The sequence below is a fragment of the Opisthocomus hoazin genome, chromosome 4 (genome assembly GCF_030867145.1).
Source record: "Opisthocomus hoazin isolate bOpiHoa1 chromosome 4, bOpiHoa1.hap1, whole genome shotgun sequence".
Lineage (NCBI taxonomy): Eukaryota > Metazoa > Chordata > Aves > Opisthocomiformes > Opisthocomidae > Opisthocomus > Opisthocomus hoazin.
This window is the reverse complement of record NC_134417.1, coordinates 14,322,680-14,338,604: the sequence shown is the minus strand read 5'-3', so window position 1 is coordinate 14,338,604 and position 15,925 is coordinate 14,322,680. Positions and strand designations below refer to the sequence as shown.

Here is a 15,925-nt window from a genome sequence, read left to right as displayed (position 1 = left end):
TTCATGTATTGCTGTAGGACAGTTCGAATGCAAATTTATTGCAAATAGGAGAAATACTTCTCTTAAGGAAATTGTAAATTTTATATTTAAAAGATCAATGGTATTTGCTATGAAATAATAGATATATAGAAGTAATATATGAATTTATAAAAGTCTTTATCTGCCATCTGTTTCTGTACGACTGTGGTATAGCATTGGTATGTTCCTTTGCCTGCTATAAGTATGGCTTATGAACTACAAAGACTGTTCCAAAATTACACAAGTGAGTTATTGAAGGACTATATTTTATTCAAAGTTCATAGTAATGTCATATAATTTGAGCTTGCATCTTCAGAATTATGAATTCTTGGCAGTCATGGAGTTAATTTTTAGAGATTCCGTTGCAAGAAATCTTACTCGGAGATATCTTGTTACACCAGAAAAAATCTTTTAGAGAGATGGCAACTGAGGTATATTTCAGATGCTTTCACTAACTTCTAGAAAGCCTGCAGCTGTCAAAAGTCAAAAATCAGTTGTTTTAGTTTCATTCACTGCTGATGTGCTTTCTGGAGCTAAGAACAATACAAACCATTCTTTGTTTTCAAGTTTGTCTTTAAAAATTCATTAATACAATAATAGTTATTTAATATACACAATCATAGTAACTTTTTGTAGAATTAGAGTGGTTGAAGGTGTTTATATAAATGCCACTTCATGATAAAGTTAATGGAAGATATGTACATTTCGTCATATGTGATTGTCAGCCCTGGATAAATATAGAAAAATGTTATTGTAAATGCTGGCTTCAAAGTACAGAGAATGTTCATGATGAAGGTGGCATTGCCTCTAGCAGTGAATGATAGCATGCATGCATTTCATTCGGGGAAACGGGTAAGAGCATCTCAGTAATGCTTTAAAATTCTTTCTGTGCTTGATGTCAGTTTGACATACTAACATAAACCAGGAATTTATTTATACTGTGTGTGTCTTATGCTTTAAAATTTTATGTTTGGCTTATCTTTGTGATTTTTATAATTCATCGCTCTTGAAAAATGTCCTTCATCAGTATCATTGTAATGCATATTACTGAGGAATGTCTGTATTGTTACAGTTCATTGAATGACTCGATTTAAATATGTTGGTTTAGGAATAAATACATAGATATGTCTTTGCATTTACATTTCAGGTGGCCAGGAAGAATATGTCTTGTCATATGAACCAGTCAATCAACAAGAAGGTTTGTAGATCTCACTCAGTATAAAATAAATATAATCTGAATTATCAGAATGCTTCATGTGCACTCAGATAGTGACCACCGTGCTAAACTTCTTCACTGTTTTGAACTTTTTACTATTATTCAAATGAATAAAGTATAAAGGCATGAATTATTAAATGCAGTCGCTAAATTATTTAGTGCACAATCCAAAGATGTGCTACTTAAAATAACTTAGTATGTGCGGTTTACATTGCATAAGGAATGTATGTTTAACAGTTTTGTCAATGTGAACCTTAGAAATTATAGTTTTCTTCTGTTTTGTATTGCTTTAGTATTCTCACTGCTGCGGTTCCTTTTTTCTGTCACAGCAAAAAGTGTGTCGATAGATCACTTGTCTGTTTTAGTAAGCTTTAATAGAAACATCTCTAAAACATATCAGTCTCCCATTTCTGTATGGGATTCTTATATAGCTAATTTGGTTAGCAATTTGCAAATGATTTTTTTTTTCCAGAAAAAGAAAATTTGAATGAAATGGAAATTGAAAGGACAAAATATTTTCTCACACTTGCACTTAAAATAGTTTTCACTGATTTCCAGTGAGATGCTATCATTTCCTTTTCACCTTGGTCTTGACCTTGCTTCATTGTGTATAATCGATACGGAGTTTCAGTGTTCCCTTCACCACCACAGGTGCTAACGGTTGATTTACATTATCTGATACATAACTCATACATTTCTAAATTAACCTGTAAAAGGGATGACCTTTGGGAATCCTTGATATCTGTTGCCTATCAAATAAGGTGGCAGTCGAAGTAAGTATACATCATGTATTTACATGAATTTTGAGTGTCAAGATTCTGTTTTTGGTTCCATGCAGCGAGTGGCATGGCCCAGTTGCTTTCACTGCATTGTGCAGCACGCGTACCTGTATAGATTTTCCACTCCAACTCGTTAATCGTCACATATGGTGTCTGTTTCATCAGTAAGCTTCCAAAAGTAGTAAAAATTATTATACAAGGCTAGCACAAACTACATTATTTATATCATTTGTAATTTTGGTAAGCTTCAAATAAAATCATGGCTGAGAAATGCATGAGCTGAGACCACACGAGAAATGAGGAAGCGGTAGGCCCGAGGCGATGTGCTAAGCTACGCTTAAGCTAGGGAAGTGGAGGTTTGTTACCCTCGAGTGAGCAGCTGCTGGGTCTGTGTACGTACGCACACCAGAGGGTCGCACAAAATAAGAAACATCTTTTTCGCTGGCATTAGATTCCCAGATTCTGATAGCTTAATGGTTTAGTGAGAACGATAGCAATACCGAGTGAATTAGTGTCAAGACTGAAGAGAAGAGATGTGAATAACACTTTGCACAAGCCAGTGGTTTGATAACTACTATGTTGTAGAACTAAAGATTTTAGAGAGCCAAGTGCTCTGGCATTTAAATACATGACTGTAATTCCCTTTGTGAGTCTAACATAGTGTACAGGGAAGGCCATAAAAGAACCAGCACCTCGTTCCTTTGCTGAGATGAGATGATCCGTTCCCAACATGTTATCTGCATTTGTCCACTAATTCATGCAGTATTTTTTTTAAGAAGCTCAAAGGAATAAAGAACTGTAATGACCAAAACAGATTTAAAGATGCTTGGATTTAAGACACTAGTGGGCTACCCTTAATCTTTAAGCAAAGGTGTTTATTGTTAAATTAATAGATTGACAGTTACTGGATCCCAGACATTCATTTTACAAATATATTGATACACCTGAAAGGAAATAGTTCTGAGAGTCAAATTAAAATATATTTTATAGGTCAGACTTTATTTAATTTGGACTTATTTGTGCAGTAATGAGAGATTGAACCTAAAACTAAAATTCATACAGCTGAAATAATATGCTAATACCAAGATACTTGGATGTTACTGTCTTCATGGTTCTTGCAGTATAATCAGATATTTTCTGCTTGAGCTTAATTTAAAAAAAAAAGCCCTTTATAACTTTATAAAAAGTTAGGCTGCTTTTAAAAGATGCTGCCCCTCATTTTATAAGGGTGTTAACATTTACAGAAGCTATATAGTTGAGTCTCTAAATTGTGGTCTTCAAGGAAAAGCAGCAGCAGCTTCCAACAGAGAACTAGGACTTCACGCACTCTGCTACTGCTTAGGTACCTCTCTGAAGTGAAAAGATTTTCAAACTTGCTCTTTTTGCAGTTTTCATTAGAATTAAGGATGTTACTTTGTGAAAAGTTTTTTTTTTTTCCAAAGACTTTATAGTTTTGAGACATCTTTGATCCTCCAGGATAGTGTTTTGAGAGTGGAGATGTAACATCTTACTGTGACTGCGATATTGATACACATTTTTCAACATGTTTTTTTTCTCTTTAGGAGTACGTATTCTTTAAGGTATTAAAACCTTTACCATGTGATAAAGCTTATTTTGCTGAACTGTAAAATAAAGCAATCATACTGAAATGTAACTGATGTTATTCCTTTATGTTAATAGTCAATTATACTCGACCTGTGATTGTTTTGGGACCCATGAAAGACAGAATAAATGATGATCTGATCTCAGAATTTCCAGACAAATTTGGCTCGTGTGTTCCGCGTAAGTCTCAGCAAACACTAAAGCAATTCTGAATTATTTTTTCTGTTAATTTTCTTAATAGACATCTTCTGTATGTTGAGTTAAAAAAAGTTAATATATTGTCTAAACTCTATAGAGCTATTTTAGTTGTCAGTCATCTCTTTGCTTGTGACAATTTTTACATATTGTAGGGAAAAAGTCACTGTTTTTTGTTTTGCTTTAAAAATTGCTGGTTTGTATTTAAAGATACTACTAGACCAAAACGAGATTATGAGGTGGATGGACGTGATTACCATTTTGTCACTTCTCGAGAGCAAATGGAGAAGGATATTCAGGATCACAAATTCATTGAAGCTGGCCAGTACAATAATCATCTTTATGGAACAAGTGTCCAATCAGTGCGAGAAGTAGCAGAAAAGGTAAATCAGTCCCAGTTATTTCATTTACTGAGGTTATTATCTGACTGTGTTGACAGGGGAAAAGAGAAGAATGGCAAGAAGCCACTAAAAGGATTTGTACTAAACTAGAAACAAAGTGCAATGTCACAAATGCATTTAGGGATATAATGAAGGTTTGGAGTAATGAAAGCATCGTGATTAAATTACGGGAAAAAAGCAACCATAATTTGTGCCATCTTAGAAAATAAAGAAGAAATAATGGGAATTCCAGGCTAATTAGCCTAGCTCACATACATAGATCATTAACTAATGAATATAAAGAATAGTGGTGGTGGAGTCAATTAATACGATGATCCATTTAATGTAGACCTGTGCAGAAGAAAATTTGTAAAATTGTTAATTCTTTGTGCCCTTCATGGATTTAGCTGACAAAAGAAAAAGAGTGGATGTAATACTCAGTTTTCAAAAGACATTTTACATAACTACCATTACATTTTGAAGACTGACTTTGCTGTTTTTGTCTTGAACAGATTTTAATTAACTATTTCTTGTAAAATCTAAATATTTTTAAATTCAAAGTGAAGTTTACTTGAGCTTTCTGGAAAATGAGTGGGAAGAAGGAAGCATATTTCTTAGAGTTGCTTGTTTTAAAGTAAATTTTTTTGGTGAAAATTCTTTGCAAATGTTCCACATTAGGTTGATGATGTTGTTCTACTGCTTACAAATACAGTGCATTTACAGTAGACAATGTTATCTAACCTGTATGAGAGAAGAAACAGCTATTTTCTAGGTGGGAACTCACAAGCGTGAGCACTTTCAGTCTGGACATGCAGAGGGTAAGTGTGGTTACCCCGTGTGACATGGGAGTGTAGTTAGTCCTTTTGAGAACAGTGTAGACCATTCTGGCAAAATGGCTGAGTATTGTTATTTCTGGCAAGTGTAATTTACTGGAATCAAAAACAGGGTGAACAGGGTGAGATTCTGTGGTTCATGTCATGAAGTTTTCTTGTGCTGTCTCTCTCGCCCTATGGAATAGAACCTGGCCCCATGGTATATAGTGAGAAAAGTAAAGAAAAGAAAATAAATTACAAAGTTATTAAAGTAAATGAACAATACTTTGTAGGCGAGGCTGAACAAAGTTGTGGAACTATCATATGTGGTTAAATGATGAAACTATTTATGTAAACATTATAAACCTGTTAGCAGTTGCTTCACCTGGTAGCACAGGTATAATTCTTCAGTTCCATCCTGGACCTGAAATTGGCTGTGTTCTTTTGCCCATCTAGTGGGATTAGTGTGGTACAAAACAATTGTGAATCTTCTATAAACAGACATGAAGAACAAAGTACTACCAGATGTCTCCATGATATTAAATCTCTTGCACAGGCACTGCGGAACTTTGGATAGGTGCAGCAATTTCTCAGTTCCAGTCAGCATTATTTCTGTGAAAAACAATGGTCTGTCCTTCAGAACTTGACTTCAAAATTGTGACAGGGCTGCAGACTGGTCAATCTGGGGCTACTCCTTCCTTGTAGTCCTCTCTGACTCACTAAACAGTGGAGTCTCTTATTACTGGGATACAAAGGATGATTTTCAGGTTTTCTGTGATGAATTATGGGGCAGACACAACAGAAGTGTGAATTGCTGCTGTCCCAAAATTACCAGAAGCAGTGTTCTTGCAACAGCTTTAACTTGTGTTCATTTGCCCATGCTTCCAGCTGATCCCCGTCTCTCTCATTTTGTTACCTATAATGGATGCAGCTAAAGATGCTTTTTGATGTCATTGATCAGTTACTGTAAAAGGCAATGAGTGCTGTGCTGTGTTTGTCAGTCAGATGCAGTGCAAGTAAGGAACTAAAAAATACATAAAGTATTGTTTAAATGCACTGTGCAAAGAGCAAAATAGCTTCCCTGGATGAAACATGTTAATTATATTACGAAGTACTTGTGTTGCTTTCCCTTGTCTTCCAAATCTTCACTTGAAAGGAATTTTCATATCCTCTTTGGAATCGCTAGCAGCTTGCAGATCTCTGCGTCTGAGGCCACTGTTAATGCACGTTCATTATTGATTTGGAATAACTGTCACAGTTACATTCCTTAAGGTCCAGTACAGCTGCTGTGCTGGCAGTCTAGTCCTCCACCCTCTGCCCAAAATCCTTCGTCGCCTGACATAGGCTGCTGCGCCAGACACAGCAGATACTATGTGTCTTATCCCAAAAAGGAAAATCGACCAGGTGATGCTCTTAATTCTCAATTCCCAGAGCATGTGCTGCATTTAAAGAGAAACTGTTTGAAAGATATGGACAGGTCAGCATATGTGGTACAATACTCTGCTAGAACGTACAAACACCTTTCTTAAATGATACCAGTCAGTGTCCAGATCTATGAACTGGATCTGGGAGACAGCTATCATCTGTTGAAAGCAAGCAGATATGTATTGTTCATGTGGGAAGCACACTTCTATCTTCCTTAAGAATTCCTGAAATAAAATTCTGTGGTTCTGGTATGCAAGAGATCAAATGTAAATAATCCTAGTGATCTCTCCTGCCAGGAAGCAGAAACGTGTCAATCATTTCAGACTGCACTCCCTTCCTTGCTCTTCAGCGTGCCCTCCAGGACTGATGTCCGAGGAGTTCAGGAAGTGTGTTGTATGATAAGAGTAACCTTCGATTTTATGGTGCTTGTGGGTTTGTATCCTGGCTCACAGAATTCTGCCACTCATATTGGTCTCCTGCTAAAGAAAAAGCTTTTCTTATTTTAGTCACCTGACAGTGGTTTTCTGTTCCTCTTCTGAGATCCCTTTCTAAAATGGTAGTATGCCAAATTACTCATATGCTACCTAGAAAGGAAAGAAATAAAAATGTGTGAGGTGGAAATGAGCGTGTCGGAGATGAGAGAAGCTGAGGAAGAGCCTTTAAGAGGAGGTATCCCAAAGAGCTGGAAAATTGCTTGTAGTAGGCGAATAGAGATGGGGAGAAAAGCAGCCCTACCACATTTGTCTTCCAACTGCCCGAGGAAAGGTTAAGTTATATTTCTTTCTCAAGAGATAAGAAATAATCAGCCCAAATAAATTGCATTCACTATCTCGAACTTGGTATTCTACTGTGTGGTACCTGGGGGAGGAGAGTGCTTGCATTCAGGTCCATCTAATGATTCTGATGGTGGCATGTTTCACTGCCATCAGGGGTGGTTACTCCCTCAGTATGCCAGTTAAGTCATCTGGCTCTTCTCTAAACTGCTCTGTGGCATGGTTATTATTATTTTAAAAAATAGTAATAAATAAATAATTTTGGTGGTGTGGTTGAAGTACAGCTGTTCCACTGGAGGATTCTGCATTGTTGATTGGGCTGCAGACTTTGGTGGAGAAAGGAAGAAGGAACAGTCAGGAACATCTCAAATGATGTGTGATCCCAACAGAGGAATGTTGTGGGACCTTCTGCCAAAGTGGTGAAATCATAACATTGTTGATGCAAATGCTGTAGTTTTGTTGGCTTCGCTGGAGACATGTTTTCTCTTCTAAATTGTTAGCTGTGCATACTTGTGACTTAAACTTTGCTTAGTGCCATTTTCCCTTCTCTCTCACTTTTTAGGGTAAACATTGCATTCTTGATGTTTCTGGTAATGCGATCAAAAGGTTGCAGATTGCCCAGCTTTACCCAATCTCCATTTTTATTAAACCCAAAACAGTGGAAAATATCATGTGAGTAAAAGTAAAGTACCTCAGGCTAAATTGAGACTGTCATTGTATTTGAAAAGCCACCTGCAAGTTATGTGAAGACAATTGTAATATTTGTGTTTTAATTTCCTGAGTTTAGTTTCTGGGAACTTTTGGATGGGGTTTCTAGTCCAAATTGAAGTGTTTGAGAACAAATTTCATTGTGCTAAATTCCACACGACATGGTGTCAGAACAGCTCGTTCCTGCTGCAGTCTTTGCTTAGGTGTGTTGTTTAGGAGACTGTCTCTCCTGAGGGTTAATACTCAGGCAACAGTTTAAAACCTTATTTCAGAAGACTTCCAAGATATTTGATAGTAGTTTTTTAATGTATAATGTTTTCAATTTCAGGGAAATGAATAAACGCTTAACGGAAGAGCAAGCCAGGAAGACATTTGAGAGAGCCATGAAACTGGAGCAAGAATTTACCGAACACTTCACAGGTGTGTTTTTGCTTAGGACTGTTCCCTTGCTGGAGTTGAAATTTTATTGCTTGCTGTAAAATAGTAGTTGCCTCACTGAGGAGATAAGGCTGAACTTTGTTTTCCGGCTGATCTGTGATTGTTTTGAGGCATAGAGCCATCTTAGTACCTCTACACTGATTTCAATTGGATCAGTAATTCAATATATACAGAAATTTACTGGGAGCTTGATTTAGGTTTTAAAAAGTGTGAGACTTTCTGCCATTTTCCTAGGTGTTGTAATGCAGGGGTTGCTTTGTTGATATATTGTACGCTTAAAGCTTTTTATTTGCAGAGCTGAGATTGCCCAGCAAAGCTCCCTGTAAAAAATGACTAATTTCCATTTTTTAAATATCAGGAAATAAAATCTGATGGTAATTAATTAAAGCTCTGGAAATTGGGCACTCCAGCATTATGTTACTTGGCAAATCAAATTTGTGTATGCCATGGACCTAACTGTAACAGTAAGGGATGGGCAGCAAGCACTCAAACTGTGCTAATTGTTTGTATTGTGGCTTGCAGTAGGAGGAAATTGATCAAGTCAGGCTTTTCAGGAGTACAGAAACGAGCCTGCCCTGTTCCTGTCCTAGATGGGCACTGCCTCCTTTCCTTCCTGTTATGTTCTCTTTTGCAGTGTTTCAGTGTTTGCTGCCCCATTCACCTCCTTTCTGTGACATGACTTCTTTGCCCAGTTCCTTCTTCCACGTCTTAGGTGGGCAGAGCTGTGAATGCGACAGTCTGCTCCACCCAGGCAGAGACACAGGAAGAGGTGGTGGCTTTATATGGGAGGAAGACAGAGGGTCCAGTAGACTCCCTGGCCCAGTCATCCCGCTACCTGCGCAACGAACAACTCGAGTCCATCCCTTTTTGCCTGCCTCCCTTCCTCTCTGCTGCCTCGCAGCTCTCAGTTTATCCCAAAGCTGCATCTAGCTCTCCCACTCTTCCCGTAGGTCTCTATCTGTCTGCACCCAGAAAGTGATGGGATTCCCAACATGTGCTGCAAGTTCTTCCTATTATAGAGTCCCTTACCAGATGGCTTGCAGATGTGTCAGGTTTGTTGCTCAGGAAATGAATGAGTTTATTTTAATAGATACTAATTAAATATTTAGTTAGTAGCTGGTATTCTCCCAGGCTGTCTCAGGGCATTATATAGGACACTTTTTCAGGAAATGAAGGGACGTTGTTCAAGATGTTTCAAAAACCTATGGGCCCTTTTTAGAGCTGTATTGCTCAGGGCCATGTCTCTTCTCAGAAGTATAAGGCTTATGGACAAAGGAAGATAGCAATGGTCAGACTTCTGTCCTTGATAATGCCGTTCAGGCCAGAAATCCTTTTCTGTTTGAGATACTTAAAAGACATTACAAATCCCACTTACTACTTCCAGTTTGGAGGCTACTGCCCATGTGAGTCAGGTGGTAAAGCAGAATGTGTGAGCATTCCCTAATCTGTTGAAAAATACCACATCGTGTGGGCTAATGGAAATCAACTTCATCAGCAGGTCAAGTTTGAACAGACTTAAACTTTGCACTGAAGCACATGAAGAGCACATCCATCTTCTGTTCTGAGGGTATTGAGGTGTGGTTAAACATTGCTGGAGAGAAGTAAGATGCTGAAGCTTATGGCTATTTGCATTGCACGGACACTTCTAAATCTTTCTAATGCGCTGTTGTGCTGTGAACATACTTGACGTACAAGAATTGAACAGCCTCCTCCCACAGGCACGATGACAATGGGCGGCAGATAGGGAGAGAGTTTTTAAGAGATGGGAATGATGAGGAGGAATAGAAAGAACGTAATTTGCATGAAAACAAAGCTTGGAAGCAGCAGTACTATATTAATGCATGAAAGGGTGAGTCTGGGCTGCCTCCAAAATTATCTTTCATGCTAAATTTTGTTTCTTGGATTATCAACACTGAGATGGAGATCCTAATTAAAAAGAAGTTGCTATCTCACAGTGATTGCTTTTTTAGACTGAAGTGTGGTAAGAACAGCTCAAACTTCATCCTCATTTTCAGCAGACCACACTTTACATTGATATGTCAGAACACGTCCATATTGGCTCATTCCTAATTATTTTCTAGCCTTGGAGAAACTACATATATCTATATATATCTATATATACATATTGGAGAGCCATGGATTTGATGGGTGGACTGTTCGGTGGATAAGGAATTGGTTGGATGGTCACAGCCAAAGGATAGTGGTCAACGGCTCAATGTCCGGATGGAGACCAGTGACGAGTGGAGTCCCTCAGGGGTCCGTACTGGGACCGGTGCGGTTCAATATATTTGTCAATGACATGGACAGCAACATCGAGTGTACCCTCAGCAAGTTTGCAGATGACACCAAGCTGAGTGGTACGGTTGAGACACCAGAAGGACGGGATGCCATCCAGAGGGACCTGGACAAGCTGGAGAGGTGGGCCTGTGTGAACCCCATGAGGTTCAACAAGGCCAAGTGCAAGGTCCTGCACCTGGGTCGGGGTAATTCCCTCTGAGGGTGATGGAGCACTGGAACAGGCTGCCCAGGGAGGTTGTGGAGTCTCCTTCTCTGGAGATATTCAAGACCCGCCTGGACAAGGTCCTGTGCAGCCTGCTGTAGGTGACCCTGCTTCGGCAGGGAGGTTGGACTAGATGACCCACAGATGTCCCTTCCAACCCCTACCATTCTGTGATTCTGTGATTCTGTGATCAATACAGGCTGGGGGATGAAAGAATTGAGAGCAGCCCTGCTGAGAGGGACTTGGGGGTACTGATAGACGAAAGGCTGGACATGAGCCAGCAATGTGCGCTGGCAGCCCAGAGGGCCAGCCGTGTCCTGGGCTGCATCAAGAGAAGCGTGGCCAGCAGGTCGAGAGAGGTGATTCTGCCCCTCTGCTCTGCTCTGGTGAGACCTCACCTGGAGTACTGCGTTCAGCTCTGGAGCCCTCAGCACAAGAAGGACGTGGAACTGTTGGAGCGGGTCCAAAGGAGGGCTACAAAAATGATCCGAGGGCTGGAGCACCTCTCCTATGAGGACAGGCTGAGAGAGTTGGGCTTGTTCAGCCTGGAGAAGAGAAGGCTGCGGGGAGACCTGATTGCAGCCTTTCAGTACTTAAAGGGAGCCTATAGGAAAGATGGGACAATCTTTTTAGCAGAGACAGCAGTGACAGGATGAGGGGTAATGGTTTTAAACTAAAACAGGGTAGGTTTAGGCTGGATATAAGGAAGAAATTCTTTACAATGAGGGCGGTGAAACACTGGAACGGGTTGCCCAGAGAGGTAGTGGAGGCCCCATCCCTGGAAACATTCAAGACCAGGTTGGACAGGGCTCTGAGCAACCTGATCTAGTTAGTGGTGTCCCTGCTCGCTGCGGGAGGGTTGGACTAGATGACTTCTAGGGGTCCCTTCCGACCCAAAACTGTCTATGATTCTATGATTCTATATCTAACTTACACCATCTGAATATAAATTGCACTTTTAACTATATAAGGAAGGCTGTTGTCTAGAAAACTTGAATCTATTGGCTAGGCAACAAACTCCATAAGTTCCTCCTCTTTTTGGCCACAAGCAAAGCTTGTGCTAGTGGGTAGAAATCCCAAGGTCACCAGCCTTGTCGTGAAGTGTCAGGATCCAGCCGAGGAGTTCACCAGGCGGCATTACACCAAGCTTGGCTCAGACTGACTGCATGAGGACAGAGCCCTGTGCGCTGTCTTGCCTTGTTGTGTTGGAAACACACACGACAGCTGGACCAGAAGCAATACTGGAGGATGAAAACTGAGTCAGGCAAACTCATAACATGTGGTTAGGAAAAGCAAAAAAGCCTCCTTAGTCGTATGTGTATACTTGTGATGAAGTGAAAACCACTTCCTAACCCCAGGCCTCTGAAGGGAAGAGATGGTGCTTTGTGTGTCCTGGAGTACCATCACCAGGGTGCTTTGCTCCAGCACAGAAACCAGAAATCTCAGCGGGTATCTGTTCCTTCAGCAATCTAAAATCCTCTTGCCACTCTGAGAGAAGAGCGCAGCTTGGCTTGGAACATCTTGGTTTCTGTGTGGAGCTGGGAAGGATGGTTGCTGATTGCCACATTATGTTTTGCAGCTATTGTCCAAGGAGACACACTGGAAGAAATCTACAACCAAGTGAAACAGATCATAGAGGAACAGTCTGGGCCTTACATCTGGGTTCCAGCAAAGGAAAAATTATGAAAACAGATTTTTATTTTGCATTTTGTAACTGACATCACCTACTACATCTGACGGACGGCTCTTAAGCCCTTCCAGTGGAGCCTGCCTCTGGTTCTTTCCAGTGTGGTTCATACCCTAACCATCACATTCTGCAGTTCCCATGATGCTTTACATTTGGTGTCTCTCTTAGTTTAAATAATTTGTATTACTGTGTGTTGTTGGTTTGCCATTTTTCAAACATGACAGTGGAATGGCCTGGCCAGCTATTAGTTTGGGGTGGGGGTGGGAGGGAATTGCTTGGTAAAATTCCTTAATGTTTAAGGGAAAGTAACTTTCAAAGACTTTTCAAAAAAAGCTTTATAGACATTCTTTTAAAATTTCATAACAATTGAAAGAAAAGTTGTGTTCAAGGAAGTTGTAAATCATAAGTAACTTTGCACGCTTAACTTCGTTAGCATGGTTTGGTCAGGGCAATCAATTTCAGGTTTTATTTTCTGAGTTAAATTCTATTCTCACTTTTATTTTTTCTTTCGAGGCAGTTAGAGAGAAACTTTCAAATTTTGAGTTAACATTTTCATTAACTCCTATTACTACTCCTCAAGGGATATTCATTTTCATAATTTCATATGGATATTCTTATAATCTATTTTTTCATTTTTTTGCCAATAAAATTGCTAGGGACAAAGACGTGTAATGTTTTTAATCTTCCTCGTGAAACACTATTTATAGTGTCTTACAGAAATTGTTCATAGATAATGGTCATCATGCTTTTTGAGCCTAAAATATGTTTAGGTGCTAGGAAACCTTGTATTTTTCAGAGGAATGCCAAATTTCCATTGGCAGTAATACAGAAGACAGCTGCAGAGATGGTCGTTAGGGCAATGAGAGAATGATTCATTACCTAAAAATGTGTGTGTTCTTAGGGGTCAGATTTTAATGAATATTTTACCCACAATAACTGCCTATTTTGTTATAATAAATATATATATATTAAACTTTCTTTAACTAAACTCTGTAACTATGGGAATTATTTTCTTTACATAGTTGCGCACACGTATAAATATATATATAAAAAATATATATTTTTCTTTTACCACCTACTCCTAGCTTTTTGTTTTGAATAAAGTACATATTAGAATTTACCTTCCTTAATCATGAGAAATCGAATGGGCTATGGTGGCTGGGCATAAAGCCCAGGGCATATTAGTTACCAAAAAAAACAACCATGCAAGTTCTCCTCTTTTCTACGGAATTTCAGGTGTTTGTGGGTGTGTGTGTCCCCGCCTTGTAATACATATGTCTTAACCAAAGGGAGAATACAGAGTCAATAATACGTTTTATTTTTCTGTACGTCTTCATCTCGCATTGCATAGGCACAAGATCTTCCATTTGCAATGCACAAACTTCTGTGCTGAATGTTATAAATACATTGTACCAAAACATGGAACTACTTTAGTAATTAATTTCTCTTAATTCCCGTATGATTTGGTACCTGCTATTGCTGGTTTGAAACTGGGTGTTTCTAAGAGGGATGTGTTTACAGCAGTCACGGGGCAGTCACACAACCAAATTAGCTTTGGTTTGTAAAGAATTATCAACACTATCCATTCCATTTGTTAGAAAGAGGAGAACAGCTAATAAACTTTATTGTACGATATATTTGTCAAGTGTGTTTTTAATCAAAAGAAATACAAGTGTTTTAGCATTTTGAAATAATTGACTTGGACTGTAAATGAAAATAATGTGTTAGAGGAACACCGGTGACCAGACTGGGGCTAGTGAAGTTGTTACATTAAAAGCAGGTTTAAACTCGGGACACAAATAGTGCTGGTGTTACATGGAATGCTTATAAGACTGACAGTAAGTGTAAGCTGCTGGTGTATGGCCCAAAATAATTTTTGTTTGTCTAGATTTGTGAAGTAGGTGTGCTTTCTGGGACCCCTGTCTGTGGAAGTGCAAGGTGTAGAAGATTGATGCAACTTTTGATAAATAATGTCATAAATTTTTAAAGGAGCTGAAAGTCTACTGTAGTGTCCCTCTTTGAAAGTGCCCGATTATCCAAGGTGTATAGTGAGACATCGTGAAACAGACCAACCTTAAAAAAAGTAGAAGGATGTAAATCTCAGCTATCAAATCTGCTAACCATAATAACATCTGAGATCTCTATATTGTGTACACTTTTTTCCCCGACCTCTTTTTTTAACTCATCACAAAGAATCCTGTTCAGCTGAGTGAATACATGAGGAATTACTCTCTCATATATTGGAGTGTCTGAATAGCTTTCACAGAACTTTTCTCCCAGGCATTTGTCATGTACTAGCCAGGTGTCACCAAATACCACATTTAGACTGAAGGCCACAGCGCTTACCTTGCACGGTTGTCATGCTAGAGTGAAGACAAATCTTGGATCAAGAAAACCCAAAGGACTCTGGGGTATCTTCTTCGCATTTTTGGTTTTGTTGGTTTCAGATGTTACCCTTGAGCCCTGGCAGAAAAGCTGATTTGGACGGCCCTCTTAGATGCCTTGTTTTATCTTGTAATTTTTTGGGTTTTGCATTAATTAGTGTTTTTTTCCAGTATCAGGTGCTGATGTGTCTTTGATTCTTGGGTACACTTTACTTTCTGTATTTTACAGATACATTTTATAGTAAATGCACTTCTCTTAAGGCTTCCAGTTTGACAACCAGAGTAATTAGGAAATCCAAATGGTGTCATGCTGGTGCATTGTCACCCTACTTTTGCTGGCCCAGTGAAGGTACCACGGGTTGTGTTCCCTGCCTGCTAACCCAGCTGTTTGTAACTGCTGTACAGAAGCATGCTCGATGAAGTATTTGCTGCTCTCTATTATTGTTTTAAGTTATATTGATTATTTTCTTTGCAGGCATTTTTGCTAAATTGTGCTGAAAATTAGTTTAAGAACTTTAACATCTCCTTAGAGCATAGATATTCATAGTGTTATGAATAAAATAGGAAAATGAGGTAAATTACCACAGACTGTGCTTGTGTGATGGTTTAGAGGGGGTTGCATTCAGAACAGGCCTCCTGTATGAAAAGACTGCTCGTCTGCCTTCTGAACCTTTCCCACAGAGGATCTGAAGAACCACGGGAGAGGCCTGGTACCAGTTCATTTCTTACTTGTCTTGCCCTTTCAGTCTTAAGCAACTGGTGCTAGGACTGTGCCTCAGTCTTGTCGTCTGTACGTGTGTGTAAGCCTTGCTGCAAGCATCAGAAGGCTTGAGAGGTTGATCTGTCCAGGGGGAAGGGCACAGGAGGGGTCCGAATAGTGGATCCTTCCAGAAATGTGGAAGGACTCCAGTGGTGACAGGTTATTCTTTAGCATTTAGCCAACAAAAGGGCAACTAATTCCAGATGGTCTGGGCAGCCAAGAGTGAGTTCAGCCATAAGGTTTGGTTT

The 15,925-nt window shown here is 39.3% G+C and overlaps 1 protein-coding gene across 18 annotated transcripts in view; it reads left to right on the top strand.

Moving 5' to 3' along the window:
- Positions 1-14,168, top strand: part of DLG1 (discs large MAGUK scaffold protein 1) — a 182,821-nt gene extending 168,653 nt beyond the window's left edge. For all 18 annotated transcript variants that reach the window (XM_075418031.1, XM_075418030.1, XM_075418029.1 and 15 more), the window contains 6 exons: positions 1,166-1,216; positions 3,694-3,795; positions 4,021-4,193; positions 7,763-7,872; positions 8,237-8,328; positions 12,426-14,168. In XM_075418031.1, coding sequence (XP_075274146.1) covers positions 1,166-1,216; positions 3,694-3,795; positions 4,021-4,193; positions 7,763-7,872; positions 8,237-8,328; positions 12,426-12,532 — 635 coding nt within the window. In that variant the 3' untranslated portion in view covers positions 12,533-14,168. The remainder of the gene's footprint in view (positions 1-1,165; positions 1,217-3,693; positions 3,796-4,020; positions 4,194-7,762; positions 7,873-8,236; positions 8,329-12,425) is intronic.
- Positions 14,169-15,925: the final 1,757 nt, after the last annotated feature.